This window comes from Carlito syrichta, unplaced genomic scaffold (assembly GCF_000164805.1).
Source record: "Carlito syrichta isolate Samal-C Ts95f unplaced genomic scaffold, Tarsius_syrichta-2.0.1 Scaffold304258, whole genome shotgun sequence".
Classification (NCBI taxonomy): domain Eukaryota; kingdom Metazoa; phylum Chordata; class Mammalia; order Primates; family Tarsiidae; genus Carlito; species Carlito syrichta.
Genome location: NW_007248354.1, coordinates 42,091 through 64,758, shown reverse-complemented (window position 1 = coordinate 64,758; position 22,668 = coordinate 42,091). Strand labels below are relative to the sequence as shown.

At 41.9% G+C, this 22,668-nt stretch overlaps 1 protein-coding gene across 1 annotated transcript in view; it reads left to right on the top strand.

Annotated features, from left to right (window-relative positions):
• Positions 1–22,668, top strand: part of LOC103261971 (histone-lysine N-methyltransferase NSD2-like) — a 78,152-nt gene that overhangs the window by 15,779 nt on the left and 39,705 nt on the right. The window contains 6 exon segments of the mRNA XM_008059570.2: positions 280–446; positions 850–1,332; positions 10,847–10,991; positions 13,896–14,014; positions 16,946–17,027; positions 18,173–18,297. Of these exon segments, the coding sequence (XP_008057761.1) occupies positions 280–446; positions 850–1,332; positions 10,847–10,991; positions 13,896–14,014; positions 16,946–17,027; positions 18,173–18,297 (1,121 nt within the window).

Here is a 22,668-nt window from a genome sequence, read left to right as displayed (position 1 = left end):
TGTTCGGTATCTTTTTAAGAGGATCTTAAGAGGGAGGAGATAAAGGAGTGCATTAAGTCAGCTTTCTTTCCCAGTCAATTTTAAACCTTACCTGAGTTTCTTGTCAATAAGTTTTTCTCTGTAGTATGCAGTGTGGTAGGGATAAGAAGGGTAGGATTTATTTTGAGGTTAACAGGCTCAAACAACACCAAGGAGAACAACTGCAAAGTAGCAATAGATTTGCCTAATTTCATCCTAAATTCTAACTTTCATGTTCTAACATTTTATTTTAAAAACTAGGTCAGAAAAAGAGTGCACGCCAGTATCACGTACAGTTCTTTGGTGATGCCCCAGAAAGAGCTTGGATATTTGAGAAGAGCCTTGTAGCTTTTGAAGGAGAAGGACAGTTTGAAAAATTATGCCAGGAAAGTGCCAAGCAGGCACCCACGAAAGCTGAGAAAATTAAGGTGATAGATGATCCTTCAGTATTCTTGTAGACCAAAATTGTCATTTTTATTCTTTAACTTATTATTTATCTTGGTTCAAACTTATAGTTGCTTGAAATATTGTAATAGCGTTTTTGTCTATCATTGTTTACTTTTGGCCAGGAATACCATGTTTATAAAATATGACAAGTTTCTTTAGAGACACTTTATTTTTCTTTTTCATTTGATGACTCCTAGAGATAATTTGTTTTATAATTTTAATTTTTTATATATATTACACTAGTTATGTGATTGGAATTGATTTCTGGTTTTAAGAAACAAAGTTATTATGTTGGGCTGAATTCTGCTTTAACCTTATCTGAAATTTAGTAAGTTAACTTTTATGTTTGTGTAATGAAACTTACATAATGTCTTTTTTTTCCAGCTGTTGAAACCTATTTCAGGGAAATTAAGGGCTCAGTGGGAAATGGGCATTGTTCAAGCAGAAGAAGCTGCAAGCATGTCAGTGGAGGAGCGGAAAGCCAAGTTCACCTTTGTCTACGTGGGGGACCAGCTACATCTCAACCCTCGCGTAGCCAAAGAGGCTGGCATTGCTGTGGAGTCTTCAGGAGAAATAGCAGAGTCCTCAGGATTCAGTGAAGAAGCTGCTGAAAACCCAAAGTTCATGAAAGAAGAGGGCATTCCTACGAAGAGAAGGCGGAGAGCCAAACTATTTAGCTCTACTGAGAACCAAGAGAGTGATCCTGGCACAGAGAAGAGTACTCCTCAAAAGATGGCAGAGGCTGACCCCAGAAGAGGAGTAGGATCTCCTCCTGGGAGGAAGAAGGCTGCAACTTCCGCACCACGAAGCAGAAAGGGAGATGCAGCATCCCAGTTTTTGGTCTTCTGTCAAAAGCACAGGGATGAGGTCAGTACTCTGATGGGTTCTAAGTTGTGTTTCATGCTGGGGACTTTTTGAATTTGAGGAATAACTGGTGCAGAAGCATGGTTCTTGGCATTATCAACAGTCTGTAGTGTGTTTTGCATAGATTTTTGATCTCATAAGTAAGTATTATTAGGGAACAGCCATATTGATCCTTGGGGCAAAGATTGTTGCCTTTGCACTCTGAGTTACAAAGTGTTCCTCCCAATATGGATGAGAAGATACCAGGGACTGTAGGAGGCAGATTTCATTAGACTGTCCTTTGCTGGAAGCTTGGCCTTGAAATTTCTCCAGCAGGCCGTTCTGAAGCTTCTAGTATGGGGAACAGTCATTTGTAAAACTTATTATATCCACTGGCACTTAGTGTGTTGAAAATTTAATGCCATGATATTTAAAAGGACAGTACTATAATTAAAGTGTTTCAGTTTTTTAAATGTTTTCATAAAATACACACACAATCTGTTAATATATACTACATGCTCAATTCCATTGTAAAGAATTGTAGGGATTGGATGCTTCACTTTTGGTTATGTTAACTATTACTTAAAGTGAGTGGGTGGTAGTCTAGGGCTTAAAAGCCTTTTAAAAATAGCATTCATTTTAATTTTACTTTTTTGGGAATTTTCTGTTCAGTAGTCCAAGTCCATGTGGTGATTAAAGGTACCAGTAAGAAATAGTGTCTGTTTTCTAAATATTTTCCTTGAATGTTTAACCAGCATCCGTTTTGTGGCAGACATCACAGCACATATAGGGCCTTGAGGAAATCAGGCAGAGATGGGTAAACGGGTGGTTGTGGGTGTTCTGAGAAAGTCATGAGATGTGATTTTTCTTTTGTACCTACAAAGGAGCTGGAAAGTCTTTTAGAGAAAGGCATTTTGAGTAATTCTTTCAAGAGAAACCCATAGGGCTTTTCTCAGGAATGTAAGGCTGGCTTAATGTTAGAAAAATCTATTATTGTGATTCACTGTGTAACAGATTGAATGATGACTTTGATAGCTGGAGAAAAGGCATGTGATAAAATTTGTTGCTTTTTAAAAAATCCAGCCAACACCCCATATTTATGAGGTATGTGTGATATTTTGACACATGCATTAAGTTTCATTGTTTTTGATAAAAAATAAACCAAGAGTGAAGGGAACTTCCTTAATTTGTTGAAGAATATCTATCAAAAGTTTTCATCAAGGTATTACTTATTGACTAGCTGGGCATGGTGGAGTATGACTGTAGTCTCAGCTACTCAGGAGACTGAGACAGAAGGATCATCTGAGCCCAGGAGGTTGAGGCTGTGGTGAGCTGTGATTGTGCTACTGCACTCCAGTCTAGGTGACAGAATGAGATCCCGACTCAAAAAAAAAAAAAAAGGATATTAGAAGCTTTAGAAGCATTCTCTTTAAAATCATGAATGAGACAAGATGCCTTCTTTCACCGTGTATTAAATGTTGTATTAAAAATACTAGCCAATGCTATATGATAAGAAAGATAAATGAAAAGACATGATTGTAAAGGAAGAAATAAAGCGGTCATTATTTGCAGAGGCCTATGTAGTAAACTCTAGAGAATATACAGAATATCTGTAGAATTAATGAAGAGGTCACCAGGGTTGGTGGATATAACAATTAACATACAAGCACAGCAGCAAAGAGGAAATGTAATATTAAAAAAGATACTATTAATGCAAGGAGCAGTGGCTCACATCTGTAATTCCAGCACTTTAAGAGGCCTAAGTGGAAGAATTGCTTGAGCCCAATAGTTCAAGACCAGCCTGCAACATAGTGAGACCTCATCTCTACAAAAAAATCATAAAATTTTAATAGCAGAACTTCTGGCCGGGTGTGGTGGCACACATCTATAATCCCAGCTATTTGAGAGGCTGAGGTGGAAGGATTGCTTGAGCCCAGGAGGTTGAGGCTGCAGTGAGCTGTGATTGTGCCACTGCACTCCAGTCTAGGCAACACCCCAACTCAAATAAATAAGTAAATAAGACATCATTGATAATAGAAACAAAAATATAAGGTACTGAGGAATACATATTATGAAATGTGTATATAACTCTGGAGAAAAACAACTACTATTTTAGTAGACTTAAATAGATGGAAATATAATCATATATAGAAAGGTTCAAGTATTATGAGGTTGTCAGTTCCCCATATAAATAATCTGTAAATTCAGTATAATTCTAATACAATTCCCAACAGGAATTTCTTTGAACTTCATAAATGGATGCCAGCATAGCTATATTTGAAGAGAGGCTTGGCCTGAGGACTTGCCCTACCAGATAGGAAGTTCTGTTATTTTTTTATTTTTATTTTTGAGTTGACTTGAGTCTCACTCTGTCATCCAGGCTGGAGTGCAGTGGCACGCTCATGGCCACTGCCGCAGCCTCAACCTGCTGGGCTCAGGCAGTCCTTCTGCCTTAGCCTTCCAAGTAACTGGAACTACAGGCATGTCCCATCATGCCCAGCCAATTTCTCTTGATTTATTGTAGAGATGAGGTCTTGCCAAGTTACCCAGGCTGGTCTCGAACTCATGGACTCAGGTAACCCTCTCACCTCCGCCTCCCAAAGTGCTGGAATTATAGGTGTGAGTTACCATGCCTAGCTGGAAGTTCTGTTATGAAAAACAGCCAGGGACATGCAGGGTGGTGACACCATTCTGACCAGAGCCCAGAGCATACTCTTGAGTATGTGTATGGACAGGAAAGGCCAGTTGTCTGCTCTGGGTGTGGTGCTGGCACCACCAGTGATTTACAAACTCAGCCTCCTTGGGAGAGGGAAGGAGTTCTCAAACAAGCCAAACTGATCACAGACTATAAAGGAACTATGTTAAGATGAAAATCTATGTACCAAGGACACCATGGATACAGTGAAAGAACAAGCCCAAACAATTCTGAAGGAAAAGAAGCAGAAGGCCATGAAATGGTATTTCACAGAAGAGCTTGGACAGCCAGTGAGTACTTGGAGAGCTGCTGCTCGGTCTCAGCGACATGAGGGAGCTGCATGTCAGTCCCGTGAGATGGTGCTTCACAGTCATCAGGTGAGCAGGCACTGAGCTCGTAACAGCCTGGGTACTCATAAGTGCTGGTGGAGCATCATTTATTACACCTGTTTTGGAGAGAAATTTGGTAATATCCAGTGAAATCAAAGATGTGCTTTTTTTCTCTTACAATATCACTCTTAGAATAATTTTGCCCTTGCACCCAAGGAGACACCACAGTGTCTAAAACCAAAAAGTTATCAAATGAGTGACAGATTGCAATATGTTCCTACAGCATAACTACACAGCAGTTAATGTGAACTCAATGGATGTTGAAGAAGAAAGCAAGTTGCTGAAGTATATGCTGATCCTATCACTTGTATAAAGTTTTAAAAGTGCAACATATGCACTATTTAGTTTTACTTACCCTTCTATCTACGATCATCTAAAAAGAGTAAGTGGGTAGCTGTGAAGGTATATACTTCTGTCCAGAAGCCAAGAAGTTTATCCAGGGAGCAGATGTTAGCACCTGGCAGAGGAGCCATGGTCATGGTTGCATTTAAAATAGAGCACTCAGCAACTGTGTACTGGCATTTGGCATGTTGTAGGAGGTTGTGATGGCAAGCTCTGAATGGATACCACTAGCATTTGACGCAAGGGCCTAGCACAGTTGGTGAGGTACTGAATGCTGTTAGCCCCTGGAAGCTGGGCAAGGCTCTGCTAAATGGGAACTGCCCAACCAGCCACACTCTGACATAGTCCTAGGTTGTTTCTCTGTGATCTCTCTACTTGTTTGGAATTGTGGGGGAAAAAAGGCAGGTATTTGAGAATTTAAGTAACTTATCCAGGAAGACTGACCACCCTATTTGCTTTTGTGTACCCAGATTGATCTCAGATTCCCCTTCTAACACTAAGAAATGTGCCAAAAACAAAAGTCTGGATGGGTATTATACAAAACTACAGTAAAAGCAAACTGAACGTACACAATTAAAAGTGAGTTCTAGGCCAGGCATGATGGCTCACACCCTTAATCCCAGTATTTTGGGAGGCCAAGGTGAGAGAATTGCCTGAGCCCACGAGTTTGAGACCAGCCTGAACAACTTGGCAAAACTCATCTCTACAATAAATCAAAAAATTAGCCAGGCATGGTGCTGTACGCCTGTAATTCCAGCTACTTGAAGACTGAGGCAGAAGGATCACCTGAGCCCAGTGGGTCAAGGCTGAGGTGGCTGTGAGCATGCCATTGCACTCCAGCCTGGGCGACAGAGTGAGACTCCAACTCAAATAAATAAAATAAAATAAAAGTGAGTTCTGTATTTGTTTCTAACCTACCTCTGGTCACACATGGACCTCCCTTCCCTCTAGCTGGATCCAGGGGCTGGTTGACTTTGAGAGATTGTGTATTGTAAGAAAAGGACTAGCAGGACTCTTTTTTTTAACTGTTTCAATTATGTTTTTTTGTTTGTTTTATTTAAGTCAGGGTCTCACTCTGTCATCCAGGCTGGAGTGCAGTGGCATGCTCATGGTTCACCATACCCTTGTCTTTCTGGACTTAAGCAATCTTCTCACCTCAGTCTCCTGAGTAGCTGGGACTCCAGGTGTGCATCACCATGCCCAGCTAATTTTTTTTTATTATTTATTTTTGTAGAGATGAGGTCTCACTGTGTTGCCCATTGTGTTGCCCAAAATTAGTGCTCTTATTTTGTTGGCAGTAAGAAAAAGTCTTGAACTCCTGAACTCAAGCAGTCTTCCTGCCTTGGCCTCCTAGAGTACTGGAATTATAGGCGTGAGTCACCATGCCTGACATATTTTAGTTACTTTGTTGTCATTATGTCTGTGCTGGTTCTTTAATGAGTAGTTCTAAACTGAAGTCAAGGAATCTTCTTTCTGATCCCACCCTGTAGAGTAATTTGGGTCTTTCTAGGTTGCTTTTTCTTTTTTAGAAGCGGTTGTGCACTCAAAGATGGTTTTTGCTTATCAGTTAACCAGTAGCAGTCCTTGAGGGATAGAGTCAGGTAGAGCCTCCCTACTGTTTCCTGAACCCTCATTTTCTAGAGACCCTGAATGGAAGACTGTGATTGTCAATGACTCCAGCTTCCTTTTTGGCAGTAAGAAAAATACTGTACTTCTTGAAAAGGCTCTTCAGTTGGATATAGCACTTTTTTTTTTTTTTTTTTTTTTTTGAGTCGCATCTTACTCCGTTGTCCAGGCTGAAATGCAGTGGCATGCTCTCATGGCTACTGCACCCTTGACCTGCTGGGTTCAGACGATCTTCCAATCTCAGCCTTCCAAGTAGCTGGGACTACAGGTGCACACTACCACACTCAGCTAATTTTTTGATTTATTGTAGAGACAAGGTCTCACCAAGTTTCCCAGACTGGTCTCAAACCCCTGGACTCAGGTGGTCCTCTCACCTCCACCTCCCAAAGTGCTGGGATTACAGGCATGAGCCACCACGCCAGACTGGGTATAGCACTTTGTTAAGTTTTTCCTTGTCAGTCTTTGTCTACCATGCTTAGCTTAGACATGCAGCTCGTGAGTATATTTGATGATGTTCCTGGAACACACCTGAAAGGGCTAGTGTAGGGAGGAGAGATGAGCGTGTTGGAAACATGGTCTGTGGAAGAATTGACATCCTCTTCGTGGCAAGGGGCTGGAGAACCTGAACACGGAGAGTGAACAACTGGGCAGTGTCCAGTGTAGTGCCCTTATTTTGTATGTGAGGTCCCCCACTGTGATAAAAAGCACAACAAACATTTACTGAAGACCCCAGTGCTAGGAGCATATTCATTCGCAGACTTTTCTTGAATTTCCAATGTTTAAAGTCTTTTCCACCTTTCCTGATCCCAATTTTTACATATCCATTAGAATTGAACCAATGCTTTATGTCTCAGTTCTTTGCATATGGCTTGGTTTTAGTTATCTATTGTTGCATAACACATTACCTCAACATTTAGTAGCTTAAAAACAACCAACATTTATTATTGCCCAGTTTCTGTGGGCCAGGAATTTGGGAGCAGCTTAGCTGGGTGGTTCTGCCTCAGGGTCTTTCATAGGTTGCATCCAAGATACCAGGTGGTGCCACATCATCTGAAGGCTTGACTGGGTCAGAGGATCAGCTTCTGAGGTTCTTACTTTATGTTGCTGGCAAGAGGCCTCAGTTCCTCACCATGTGGTCCTCTCCACAGTGCTGCTGGCATGTCCTCACTACACAGGGCTAGCTTCCCCCAGAGCAGGTGATCCAAGGGAAGGTAAGGTAGATGTCTTTTATGCCTTAGACTTAGAAGTCGTACACCAGCATATATGTGCTGTAAGGATGGTTGTGCCTGCCAGTGCACTTCGGCAGTGGGGCATGAGCCTCAGGGTCAGGGATTGCAGGGCCATCTGAGAGAGTGGATACTGCAGCTTGCTTCTCTGGAGTCTGACAGCAAAAGGAAGGTCTAAAAGGATGTATGAGAGGGTGAGTGGGATGAGGGAGGGGAATGTGATCTGTGAGGAGTGGTAGAGTCTAATTGCCAGTACAAGTGGGTGTCTGGTTTTCTACAGTGTTTTTGGCATATTTGAAATAGCTTACTACTAATAAAGAAGTGGCCACTATTGAGTGCTTACCACATTTCAGGTACCTTGCCAGTGTGTTATTGTGGAAAACTGTATCCAGTACTCACAGTGGCCTTTTAAGGAGAAATCAGCTATCCCTGTTTTATAGCTGGCTAAGCTAAGCTCAAAGATGTGAAGTTACTCTCTTTCACAGTGAGATGGTGCAGTCAGAAAGCAGGAGAATTGGGGACTGAATCTGACTGTATGTGGGCACATGTCATCATTCTAGACTGCTTCGTTGTGGAGCTTGGAGATTTTGATGAGCAATCACAGCTTTTGGTTGGGACCTAAGATGATGACAAAGACACTTTCTCTGTTCCCATGGAGCACATAATATGAGGAGAGATGAAAAACGAACAGGTGGCCCCTCTAGACAGCAAGGCCCACAGGGTAGGGATCGTGGCTGCTGTTGCTGTTTTACTTCCTGTCACCAGCACAGAGCATTCCATAGATAGTTGCTGAATGAATAATGAAAAGTGACATTGTAGCTGAAACATAAAAGAATGGGTAGAATATTTCAGGGAGAGTATGTAACTTGTGGTGGCATTAGGAGGTGGAGCCTGTCAGTACCACAGCCTGTGGGAGACCATCCACAGTATAGCGTGAGCATGGAGCTGTGAGGGATGAGAAGAAAGTGGAGAGAGACTCAAAGCCAGATTACGTGGGGCTTCAGCAGCCTCGACTGAGCAGCTGGGGCCTTACCCTAGGAGTGGGAAGTGACAGAACTGTGATCCATCAGGATGCATGAGAAGGCCTTTTTGGGTTGGGAGTGTTTGGAAGTGGATGGACAGTATCGAGAGCCAGGAGACTAGTTGCTGAAATGTCCATCAGAAGTTGTGGTGGGCATATAAAGAATGTTCAGGAATGGGACCAGGCCAGCATGGAGTTTAGATGCAAGAGGAAAGGTGACCTCAAGGGATACTTGGAACTCTAGTTTGATGAAGCAGCTGTGGATACTGTTAAGATTCATTTTGTTTGGGGACATTGGATTTGGGGTGGGGGACAGGGTACTAGGGGCAGAGGTGGATGACCAAGGAGGGCAGCAGGCCCACAAAGAAATGCACTATATTTGGGGAGATCAGAGGCCAGTGCCCTGCAGATCTGAAGCCCTTCCCAGAAACATTTGCTGGATGAAGATCTGAGGCCTCAGTGCTTGAAGACCTGGGAGGGGTGAGCTCGTGGAATAGGGCGCAGCAACAGCAGGCAGGACAGAGTCCTGCTGGGTTGGGTGGGGAGTGGCAGGAGCAGGCATGTGCAGTATTGGAAATGCCCAGACCGAGCAGGCTGGGATTGGGCCCTCAAGGAGAATGTGGGTAGAGTGCTAGAGGGCAGAGCCAGACTTGAACTGTAGAAGGCATCTTGTGTGGCAGGAGGACCCAGGCAATCAGGTTGTGGGCATCTGCAGGTCTGGAGAGGCAGCAGATGGACATGGGTGGTAGTGTTTGTGCCAGCCCAGGGTGTGGCAGGGCATGATAACTTGCCTCTTCTAGGCAGATGGGGGGCACGGAGGCTCTATGAAGCCATTTGTAGTGACTGTGTTGTGAGGAGGGATTTGGGCTTGGGGTATAGGTTACCTGTGTTGGCTGGACAGTGGCAGGTCTAAGTGGTTATGGTAACAGCCAGTATTAGCCTGTTGACTCTTACCACCCACTGCCCAGTGGAGTGTTATTGCCCCCATTTCACAGAGCAGGGTAGAGGCAACACCTTCATTTGCCCAAGTTCACAAAACTACCAAGTGGAGGAGTCAACATGGGAACCCGGTCTGGTTCCAGAGTTTGCTGGTGGCTAGTGCTGTCAGTTGGCAAACTACTTCCCAAGGACCTTGCAGGCAGTGAGGGCTCTCTCTCAACCACTCCCCTCTGTTGTTGTGGTGGGAAGACAGCCAAAGACAGTATGGAAAAAAATGTGTGGGGCTGAGATTCAATAAAACCTTGTTTATGGCCATGGGTATTTGAATTTTCTGTAATTTTCTGTCATGAAATATTCTGGCTATTTTCAAACATTTAAAAATACAGAAATCATTCTTAGCTTATGGGCTGCATAGAAGCAGGTGGTGGGTCAGATTTGGCCGCAGGCATTAATGTGTTGACCCTCTGCCCTGCTTGCAGTACCTATGGCTTTCACACTTGTGGACATGTTAATAACCCTTGAGAAAGGTTTAAAATACAGATGCCAGGGGCACTAGCATACCATGGTTTTAAACTTGCAGGTTATTATTAGGTGCAGCCAAGACCAAGAACCCACTTATCAGAGTTTGGTGTGTTTGTGAATCACCTGGAGACTTTGTGAAAAGTCAGGTTCCTGGTAGGCAGGTTGATGGGTGGGTATGGGGCCTGGGAATCTGCATTTTTAGTATGCTCCCAGGGTGCATACTAAACTGGCCGTCTCAGTGTAGCTAGAGAGTCAGGGAAGCCCTGTCTCTTGGCTTTGTTAGAGTGGGTTCGTGTGCTGGCCTGGGCTGTGACATGCCCCAGATGCTTCTTGGTTATACGTTTACCACTCGCCCAGAGCTGTGGCCAGTGAGGAAACTGAGTGCTGTGGCCAGTGAGGAAACTGAGCCAGACTTCACCTCTGCACTCAGGTGCCATTTCCATGCTACTTGTTCTATCAAGTTTTCAAGGATGCCTAGAAACTTAATGTCTTACAGTGATTTAGTGATTTTGGAAAAGTCTGTATTTTTCTCTTTTTACAATTTATCATTTCCTGTATTTGCATAAATGTAGTTTCATTGATGCGTTTTCAGTGAGTCACAGCATCAGTTAAGTGCTATTTTTCTTTGAAGCTTTTATGGGACATAGTTCCATGATGTGGGAATAAAAATACCATATACTAAGTTCTAGCAGGCCATGCATTTGATCTTGTGCAAAACAAAACCCAAATGAGTTTTGTGTCTTTAAACTTCTTTCTGTACCTTCTCCTGTGTCCACAGGTGGTGGCTGAGCACCCAGATGCCTCAGGTGAGGAGATCGAAGAACTGCTTGGATCCCAGTGGAACATGCTCAACGAGAAGCAGAAAGCACGCTATCACACAAAGTTTGCCCTGGTGACCTCTGCCCAGTCTGAAGAAGACTCTGGTAAATGCAGAACTGCGCTAGTATCCTCTGCTTAGGCTGATAGGTGTAGTGTAGCAAGCTGAGCTCTGGTCCTGGAACTGGAGAGAAGTGGCTCTCCTCAGCTCTGACCCGTGGGGCTTGAGCCAGCAACCAGAAGCATATCGTCACAGTGAGACACAGTGGTGTTTGCATCTCCTCACTTGTCGTGAGGCTGTTCCCTGGGGTCCTGTCTGGCCTGTGGCTCCCTTTCTCTCTTGCCTAAGTGGAGCAGCCACTGTGGTCAGTGCTGCTGATTGGAGCTGTGTAAGGGAGAACAGGAGAAGGAAGGGAGTGAGGCAGTTTGTAGGACTCTAGGCTTATATGATGGCGTAGGGTCAGATCTCAGGCCCATGGCTGAAGGGAAATCCCCGTCCCTTGTGGCTGAGAGCAGCCCTCCCAGTTGTTGGCATATACTCTGCACCTCACCAGGGGCCTGGAGTAGGGTCATCCCTGGCCTGTTTGCTTGGAGCTCACAGGGTGAGAAGAGTGACTGAACTGACCTTAAATTTGGGTTTCCTTTTGTTCTTTCTGGGCCTTCAAAAAGTGCTCCTTTGCTATGGGCAGTGGCAAGAGGAGGGAGATGTAACATTGCAAGATTTGGAGAAAATGTGTAACAATGATCATATATGTGTTCTGTGTGTGCTTGGACACAAGTGGTGGAAAACTGACATTTTAGCATAAAAATAATTGTGACATATTTGGGTATTAGTTTGAAATAAAAAAATCTGTCTTTCTCAGGGTTCATCATTGAGGAGCTTTAGAGAGGCCAAGAATAAAGTGTTTCAAGACTCACCTCAAAGAAGGCTGAGGCCCAGAAGTAGTGGCGGTCTGGCCATGTGTGCTCGCTTGTGCTGCTAGAGCCCTGTGCATGCCGGGCTGTGACTTCACACGCACTGTCACCTTTCTCTTTCCATCTTGAATTAGGACTTTCTAGATCTCCTTATTACCTATCTCATTAATCTTGAATTTTGTTCAATTTGCTCAGTGTTCACTGCAAATACTATAATTTAGAATAACGAGGATATTTAGGATTTGTGTTTTTGATTTAACGGCAAAAGCTCATCTCTTCATCAGGACACTGAGTTTAGATAAATGTCCCTTTCCAAAGACTAGCTTATTTAAAAATGAGCTGGAGGCTGGGTATGGTGGCTCATGCCTGTAATCCCAGCACTTTGGGAAGCCAAGGGGGAAGATTGCTTGAGCCCAAGAGTTCGACAGCAGCCTAGGCAACATAGTGAGACATCATCTCTACAAAAAAATTAGCCTAGGCATGGTGGCATGTGTCTGTAGTCCCAGCTACTTGAGAGGCTAAGGCAGAAAGGCAACTTGAGTCCAGAAGGTCGAGATGTCAGTGAGCCATGATCATGCCACTGTACTCCAGCCTGAGTGACAGAGTGAGACTCCAACTCCAAAAAAAAAAAAAAAAAAAAAGAACTGGGTCTTCCTGAAGCCAGATTCAGCTTACCCTTGAAGAGTAAGTGTAAATTTGATTGTGTCCTATTTTGCTGATTTGGGCTGTCCCTCAGTTCTTAGCAGATAGGAGAAGTGACAGATGGGCTTCTACCCAGTGTATATCAAGTGTGTGCTGGTTCCTGGGTGACCTTTTGCCCTGACTTTCAGGTGACCCCACTGCTAATACCAAAGTTGGTATGCCATGTTTGTGCATCACCTGACCCCTTTGTCTCAGTGTTAGAAATTCACACAGATGCCCATATGCTGGTTTCTGTAAGGATGACTGCTGCCTTATTCTGAAGAGGGAGGTACTTATGTCAGGGATCAAGAATTCACCTCATCTGTGGGAAAACAAGGCACCAGGTTGATGTTGCTGGCAGGTGTGTATAGCTTGTGAACCAATGCTGATGGAGGCTAAACCTGACTGAGGATGTTCTGGCAAGACAGGCTGGTGGTGCTCCTGCATGGGCAGTAACTAGGCAAGTCCTGCTGTCTGCCACTCTACAGACCTCTTCCTGAGGCTGCCTTTGCAGCTTTGTAAGAGCTGCTTTATGGGCTTCCATCACACTAGCCTGGAACTGCAGCTGGTGAGTGCCCCACTCTCTGGCTGCTGACTCTTCTTTAGCAGTGACCTCTGGCCTAGACCCAGGGTGAAGCTCCGTGCATGTGTTGGCACCCAGGGCATGGACACCGGTGCCTCCGCCCAAGGCCCTGCTGGTTGCCACACAGCTGAGCACTCTGGTGCTAGTATGTTCTGTCCCAGCTGTAGCAAAGCTTGAGGATGACAGTGTCTTTCACAAGATGTCTGATGAACAGTTTGTTAATAAAAAACCCTGAGCCTGTGTAAAGCAGTAATGCAAATTAAAATATTGGATTTGTATCTAAAATAAACATTGACATGTTTAGATTAAAAATTTCTCTAGAATTTGCACTCTTACGTCTTATCTTTCTGGATCAGTACTGTTTGGACACATTAGATCTTGGATTTGTTGTTATTTTTGGGAACTCCTAATACATGGCACAGTCAAGCAAACACATAGAAAACCCTTAACTTGCAAATACAAATGTAGTGTTGGTACTTAAAATTATTCTTTAAGGAAATGTACAAAAAGTAGCAAGTCGTATTTTTTTTAAGTTCAATTTAAATTCCACAAGTCTTTGAATGTTAGTAAGTAAAAGATTTTTTAAAATACAGCTTTATACTTAAACTTAATGCTATAATACATTAAAATATAATTATAACAAATATTAATATAATCTCTAAGATTAGGTAAAATATTTTCAGTCCCCAGTCTTCTGTTGTAAAGAGATTTGAACTGTAAGACATAAGCCCTGGAAAACATCAGGATTACATTGAACACCCTTGGTTAGGTTCTCAGTGCTTTGGAGGGCAGCTTTTGGAGAAGTTTTCATGTAAGTTTCCCCCATTCCAAGGTAACTTAAATGGGAAAAAAAGAAACCACACAAAGAGGACACAGGACCCCACAGAAGATGTTGAAGCTGAGGACGCACCCCGGAAAAGACTCAGGACGGACAAGCACAGTCTTCGGAAGGTAATTATGTTCTGGGTTTGCCTAGTCTGTCAGAACATGTGACTTTTGGTGCCATTTTTTTCCTACCTGGGAACACAGATAGGATACACGTGGCATTCCTCTCTGTTCTCTCCAGGGTGGCACTCAGCTGTGAGACTTGCTTTTCTCACAGAACCCTGTTGAGAAAGGTTGCTGAAGAAAGCAAATTCTTTCCCACCAAAGATGTTAGTACAGAAACTGCTGACTTTGCTATCCAAGAAAACACACATCCAAATACTTTAAGTAATACTTGATATACATTTTTATTTTTTATTTATTTATATATTTTTTAAAATCAATATTTTTTATTATGATATTGTGGGGTAGGTACAGTTAAGGGTTAGGTATACAAATATGCTTCGTTCAGGCCCCCTTGTTGATAAGAGGTGTCTCCCCATCCCCAGACAGAAGTTTACTACCATTAGTCCCATCCCCCTTCCCCTCCCCACATAGTTTTCCACCACTGCCAGTCATTTTCTTATGGTAGTACGTTGGATGATCAAGATCCACTATATGAGTGAGAACATGTGATACTCAGATCTTTGTTTTTGTGAGAGGTCACTCAGTATTATAGACTCTAGTTCCATCCAGGTTGCTGTAAAATTCATAATTTTGTTCTGCATATTTATTTATTTATTTATTTTTTGAGTTGGAGTCTCACTGTGTTGCCCAGGCTGAAGTGCCCTGGCACACTCGCGCAGGTTAAATTAAGATGCCCTTTTTTTTTTGAGTTGGAGTCTCGCTCTGTCACCCAGACTGGAGTGCAGTGGCCGCTCCCGGCCACCACAGCCTCGACCTGCTGGGCTCCGGCGATCCTTCCGCCTCAACCTTCCAAGTTGCCGGAACTATAGGCACGCGCTACCACGTCCAGCTGATTTTTTGATTTATTGTAGAGATGGGGTCTCGCTGCCCAGGTGGGTCTCAAACCCGCAGGTTCAGACAATCCACTCACCTCAGCCTCCCAAAGGTGCGGGATTACAGGCTGAACCACTGAGCCCGGCTAAGATGCCCTTTTTATTGTTTTGTTTTATCTTGAAGAATGGAAAATAAACCTCACATATTGCTACATTGTAAATATGTGGACACCACATGAGTTGTATTTGCAGTTCAGGGGAGCAGGTGGGCCCTGCTCCATCTTTCTGGCCACCTGGGACACCTGCCATCAGGTGGGATTGTTTAGTTATCAAGTATCAGCAATAAGCTAGGTAAAATTTACTCAGAGTCACTAAAGTTAGCAGTTACTAGGAAGCACATACTTAATGTTTCCTCTGGTTACCTGCTATTAAAGCAGCATTTTGCTGGAAATCATGCTAAAATTGGTTGCTTTGACATATTTGTATAGGTCAGGTGTGGTGCCTCATGCCTGTAATACCAGCACTTTGGGAGGCCGAGGTGGGAGGATTGCTCGAGCCCAGGGGTGGGACACCAGCCTGGTCAACATAGCAAAATAATAAAAAATAAAAATATTAGCCAGACATGGTGGCACAAGCCTGTAGTCCCAGCTACTCTGGAGACTGAGGTGGGAGAATCGTTTGAGCCCAGGAGGTTGAGATTGCAGTGAGCTGTGATTATGTGTAAATAATATGCCTAAAAAAATAAGTGTGACCCTGGACACTTGAAATATCAAAGTTCACTTTAAGGGCTGAGTGTGGTGGTTCACACTTATAATCTCAGCACTCTGGAAGGCTGAGGTGGGAGAATTGCTTGAGTCTAGGGGCCTTGGAGTTTGAGACCAGCCTAGGCAATATAGCAAGACCTTGTTTCTACAAAAAATAACAAAATTGGCTGGGCATGATGGCACGCACCTGTAGTCCCCAGCTACTTGAGAGACTGAGATGGAAGAAGGTCAAGGCTATGGTGAGCCGTGATAGTGCCACTGCATTCCAGCCCGGGCGATGCAGGAATGAAATTCTGACAAAAAAAAAATACACCAAAATTTAGATTAAGTAGCTAGGTAGAGATATTTCTTTAGCCATTCTCTCAGGAAATAATACCACATGATAAAAAATAATGGTGTCTCTTCTGGTCTGGGTTTTTTTTTGTGGCCCCCCCCATTTTTAGAAATGTATTTCATGTGATTTGTAACGTGCGTTGAGTACTTCTGCTGTGCTGAGCATTGTCCTAAGTACATTCACCTGGCACCTTGTCTGTGGACCTTGTGCTCAACCCACTGCATCCTGTTCAGGTTTCAGGCAGATGGATGAGTTGGGGTATGAGTGCAGGAACCCTGTTGCTTGAGTGTCAGGTTCACCCTGGGCAGTGATGCCTAAGTGCTATGGAGATGGGGCATTTTCACCTTACATCATTCAGACTCTCAGCCCTTTGTAAAATGTTCATGATTCCTTTCTCTCTCTCTCTCTCTCTCTCTCCTTTTTTTTTTTTTTTTTTTTTTTGGGCTCTTGTCAGTTGTGAAATTTTTTTACTGATCTTTGTTCACTAGTGTATCTGGCATAAGTGTCAAAATCGGAAATCCTCAGTGCAGTGAGTTAGTCTAGTAATGTTGGCCCTGACTTAGTAGGTCTGACTCTAAATTTATTGGCACCTGTTGACTGGAAAGGCTGATTCCTTCATGTTCATACTCTGCTTTGGGCTTAGTGGAAAATCTAGATGCATGTTGAATACGACTCCTATCGGGTGTCTTAACCACATGACTCCAGCAGGTCTTGGCACAGCCCTGCCCACCTCACCCTCCTGACAGATAGAAGAGTGAGAGGTTTGAAGAAAGGATCAGTCCAGATTGTGAAAACAAAGTCTGACGTTGGGCAACTGCAGATGGCTTTGTGTGTGGACAACATTCCCAAAGAAAGATGTTTCTGCCACGAAACTTTTCAGCAACCTGTGTTCATTTACATGAGGAGACTTTTTTCCTTTCTTTTTTCTTTCTTTCTTTCTCTCTCTTTTGTTTACTAATAGAGAGACACAATCACTGACAAAACGGCCAGAACAAGCTCTTACAAGACTATAGAGGCAGCCTCTTCGCTCAAGAGCCAGGCAGGTAATGTGGTCAGCTCTTCTTCCTTCGTTGGCTTCTTCTGGGTGGCCAGGTTGGGCCAGCGGGTGGGTTGAGTGTATGAAAGGGAAGCATGGGCTGGTGAAGGGAGCAGGACTGGGGAGGGAGCCACAGCTGAGCTAGAACCTTATGGGATAAGATGAAAGGGAGTTTCTTATGCAGTCGAAAAATAAACTTTTAATATATAAGTTGTTTTAAGGATTCGATTAAATTTTGTTGGTTACTTTTCTGCTGATTTTTACTTGGTTTTATTGTTTTCAGTTTAAAATTTTACTAGAAAAGTGATTTAAGGTTTCAGGCTTCTTATTTGATGGTGTCAGTTTTTGCTATACATTATACCACTCTTTCAAAATCCTGATCCTCTGTATATTGCTAAAAATAAAAGTAAGGACTATTTCTGTTTCACATGCCAAAGAAACTAGCTTAAAATGTTTATGAAAAATAACTATCAAAACAATAAAAGGAGTAATCATACTCCCTTTTACCTTTTAATTATCTCTTTGAAATATCTGTGTGATAGTTTACTAAAAAAAGGTTCACTTTCTCAACTCTTAATTAGAAAGGAAAACCACCCTGGGGAAGGAGAGTAATTGTAGACTTGGAATGGCTCTGTTTTTCCTGCTTTGCAACTTGTTGCACTTTACTGGTTTTTAAAAATCAGTTAAACAGATTTAAAAAAAGACATTTGTGAGCAATTGGATATTTGAACACTGACTGGATATTTGGTGATATAAAGGTTTTGTTACTTTTAAGCATAATAGTGGCATTGTGATTATATTTAAAATGTTATGTTTTAGAGACTTGCACTAACCTTTTTTATGGATAAAATGATATTTCTGGGATTTGCTTCAGAAAAATCCTGCAGGGGGACATAGAACAGGTGTAGATGGAGCCACATTGCCCCTGCTACTGTTTTCAGAGTCCAGGCAGCAGGGACATGGGGTTCATTGTATAGTTTGTCTGCTCTTGTTTACATTTGTATTTCTCCACACTAAAAAGTTTAGCCAGAAGGAAAAAGGAACCCAGAAGATTCCTCTTTAGAACTTCACTTATTTGATGGGTAATTTTAAAGCAGTAAAGAGATTAAGGGTCTAAGATTTGAAACTTTATAAACAAAAATTATTTTACAGCAACGAAAAATCTGTCTGATGCATGCAAACCACTGAAGAAGCGAAATCGGGCTTCCACGGCAGCATCTTCAGCTCTTGGGTTTAGCAAAAGTTCATCTCCTTCTGCATCCTTAACTGAGAATGAGGTAAAACAATAATAATAATGACAACATGGCATTCATATGAAGGCCAGTTAGCACCCAAGTTGCAGTGTGAGTAAGGCTCTGACTTAATAAGCATAAATTTGGTGTTCTCCCTAGTGTAGGTGTTCTAGGTCCTCCTAACTATCTACACTCATGAAATGGGAAAAGTAGTGCACTGTTTTAGTCTGTTTGAGCACTTTACACGGGGTCTTTGTAAATGAATGTAGATACTTCATTCTTGGTGCAGTTTCTTAGTTCATAAAAATCGGTCTTTAAAATGTTGTGTTCTATTTCCCTCTCACACTGTAAGTTTCACATGAGAGTAAGTTTGTGTTGGTTCTGATGTGACAACGTTGTCAGTTGAGCTGACACTGGTCATTGTACACTCATAACAGGTGGAGTGAGGGGGAACTCACATGCATACCTGGTTCCTGTTGCTTCCAGACCTAGGCTTATGGGGGAAGCCAAAATTTCTTTGTCCTCATGCATTTCATGGCTTTGGGTTCATGTCTTTGGTCCTTTAAATTCTGGCATGTTCTTAGTTACATGAGTGTTGAGGTGAGTCAGAACTCCCATTGTAATACGATTCCCGTTTTCTGGACTTGCAAAATAATAGCTACTTGAGGCTGTTACCTATCATCACTGTAACATGACATCTAGACTTCATTATCAAATCTAAGTCTTTGCCATTGCTAAAAACAAAACAAATAATGGCCACAAAATGCAGATGTGATAATTTTTTGTCCAGAGTAGTTTTGGTTTCCTGATTTTTAGGGACTATTTTCATGGAGCTTGATTTGAAGTTTTTAGTTCTCGTTATTTGGTTCCCTGTTATTCTGTTTTTCTCATTGTAGACATGAGTCCTGTTTTTGTAGTATTTATGAGGAAATGACAACCATGGGCCTTTTTGGAACAGGGTAGTGAGGCAGGGGCTGGTCAGGCCCTTACTCTTGCTGGGTCAGAAGGCACTTCTGACTGGGTTTCTGCCACAGTCCCCAGGAGAGATAAGTGTGCCTCAGTGGTTTCCTCTCCCATTAGAGGAGGGATAGGCCTTTCAGTGCATGAAGGTCAGGGACCGAGGCGATCCTTGAGGTGCCCAGGAAGTTCTGCAGCTCGCCGTTCTGAATCTTCAGTGATGATGCAAGCATACACTACTCCTCTGAGTGGGATTTTCTTCAGTGACTGAAACCAACTCAGTAGTGGTCAGGAGCTGCTCACATATGTGGGACTGGGGCTTGCTTATAACTGCTATGTGCTAAGCATTTCTTACATTTGACACATTTAAAAATATATATTGAGAATTATTTATTGAACTTTTAGGAGCTTACTGAAGCATGAAAAGGCAAATTATTTTTTCTTTTTTCATTCTTTCTTGTCCAAGTTCAAGTTTGAATCCTAGAAAATTACATGAAAAGTGATCTACATTCCAGAAAAGAAGAATATTAAATATAACTGATATTAGTTCCATGGACCTTTTATTTAAATTGTCATTTTTGTTTTAAAATTTTGTTTTTTACTTTTTTGTAGAAATGGGGACTCACTCTGTTGCCCATGCTCGTTTCAGACTTCTGAGGTTAAGTGATCCTCTCACCTCAACCTCCCAAAGTGCTGGGATTACAGACATGCAATCACTGTGCCCAGTCTTGTTTTTAAAGTATATATGTATATTTTTTAAAATTTCAAAATAGAGTTTATTAGCAAGAAGAAGAGAAGGATAAAAGAAGATTCATAGCAGAAAGACCTGCCATGGACAAGTTTCTCAAAGAAGAAAAACTGTCTTTAAAACATTTTTAATGAGTTTTTCTTTCATCATATTTTCGTCCACTTATTTTATTGATTTTTTACATATACTATTGTCATAGAAAATAGAACATGGAGGCTGCTGAAATCTTGTCTGTTTTTCCATGGCTCTGATCCAAGGCTTTGGTTTAGAGTCATGTACAAGGGTTTAAGATTAGCATGGTATGGTGGAGGCCTGCCCGCAAGTTGGGAGATCTTAGTCTCCCTGGCCTAGTCAATTGTTCTGACCTTGGGAAGACTTAGATGAAGCATTTTATAATCCTTAGACTTAATTGGTTTTTAGTTCTTTAGAATATCAGAGGTTGTCAGATTATTAAGTGCATTTATGTTATATATTAAACACATTAATTTCATAAGGTTTCCTACATTTTGAAGGTGATATGTAGATCCCATAGTGTGCATTATGTTCCTTAAGTAAAAATATATACTAGGCCTTTTCTATTAGGCTACTTTTGTGTGGCTTATATAAATTTTCCATGAGAGTTCATTTTTACGGAATTACACTGTTAATTAAAACACTTTTAGTGAACAAATAAACTTGTATATTATGTAGTAACACTATTGAACTACAACAAATGTTTATAATGTTAATGCTGAATACCTGTTAGCATATGAGGCAAAATGTAGAGTTATAAAAAAACACCCTGTACACTGCTGGGCCCAGTTCTGATATGAGCTAGGTGACCATGGGAATTGCTGTTTGAGGTTCAGACTAACTCCCTATTTGGGTCATGCACCCTTTGCATGTTTATATTTTCTTCCTTTCGTCACACCTGATTGCAATAAGGGATTTTCATAGGGTTGGTATTTCAAAACATTTTAGGTCATGTTGTGGTTTAAATTCTTCTTGAAAAAGGTATATGTGATAAATACAATTTATATTGGAATAATCATTGCATTGTAGTATATCACTCCAATGAAGAAAATAGATTAAAATTACACATTTGCATGACAAAGACCTGTGAAGGAATTAATGTGATTTAAGTGTTTTGTAACTTCATTTCTTATTCCCTTAGTAGAGCAAATTCTTATTTTTTTCGCCTTCACTGGTAACAGCTTTTGTGGGAGCCCACACCAGTCAAGTTGGATTTGAACTCAGCTGCCCTGTACTGCACTTAGAGTGATGTAATATTCCAGGATGCTGCTGCAGGTGGTGTATCATCGTACACACTCAGTGACATTTCTATCACAATCATTTTATGGAAGATGTGTGATAATCTGTTTTTACTGGTATTAATAAACACATACAATGAAGAAAACAGATAACAAATTTTAAGACCAAGGTAAGATACCTAATCAAGGCCATTTAATCGATCACATTCATCTCATAACAGAAACACGCTCATATTCCAGTGGTCAATGTAGATTTCAAGTTAAAAAGCGGGCCCTTTAATCAGGGGCTGTCCCAGAGCTGCAACAGGGACATGCTTGGAGGGGGTGATCCTGTTAGAGGTCGTTTTCTCCTCTAGTTCATTACTTACTGAATTTTTATTGCAAAATGTCAGCATCTGTACCTTTAAGAACAAAGAACAAACAGCACATATTAAAAGGAGTCCTCGTCAGCTATTCTCATTGCCAATGAAATGTATTCAGTACTGTAGATACTACATTAATTTCCAACATAAAAGGCAGGAAGAGTTTTAATTCTGTCCTTTTTTACTAAACGGTTTTACTATGACACTAGATATAGTAAATTTTTAGGAAAAAATACCATTTACAGTATCATTGTGAACCAGTTAACTCTTTTGATTCAAGGGCCAATACCTAGGGGATATTATAATCAGGTTATCTACACCAGCCCCTTTATTAGTTGCTTTTGTAGAGCATCAGCCTTCATGTTGTGGTGTCTAAATCTGGGGGCAGCAGCCTGGTGTCCTGCCCCAGGTGTCCGCATGTTTGCATGGCGAGGAAAAGGCTTCACTTGCCCTTCAGCAGAAAGTGTGCTGGTCACAATACCATGTGAATAGCTTGCAGTTCATTCCCAACAGATTCTTTGGCTGTGTTTTACCTTTAATGAAAATTTCTGACTAATACTTATGTTCTAAACCATTAGGTAATGTAACGCATGTAAGACACTTAGGGTGCCTGGCAAGGACTCCATGGTTCACTGTTGTGACAGTAATGGTTATCACAATAAAAATAATAAAATCACCATCCTTCTATTTTTATCCAAAAGTATAAATTTTGCTTTGGCATGAAAAGTGGTCCTCCTGACTGCATTGTGCATGTGGGGATAAAATAAACCCAGAAGTGCAGAACACTGGATTTGTTTGTGTGACACTTTAGAGTGCAGGTCTGTGTGGCTGAGAATTGGTTGGGCTGCTCTGTTGCTCAAATGTTGTGGATACATGGCCTCAGAGACAGCCTAGGAGCAGACTTAAGTTGTAGTATTCCTAAAGGACACGAAAAAGGTCAAGAATAAATTGAAAATTCTCAAGATCACTAAATTTTTAAATGTGGGGAAAAAAGATAATATAAAAATGACCCTGTTTCAAGAAGTGGTCACCCAAAGTAAAGACTCTACCCTTGAAAGGCTTTTGGCAAAAATGAAGGGATTTCATCTGAAATTACAGC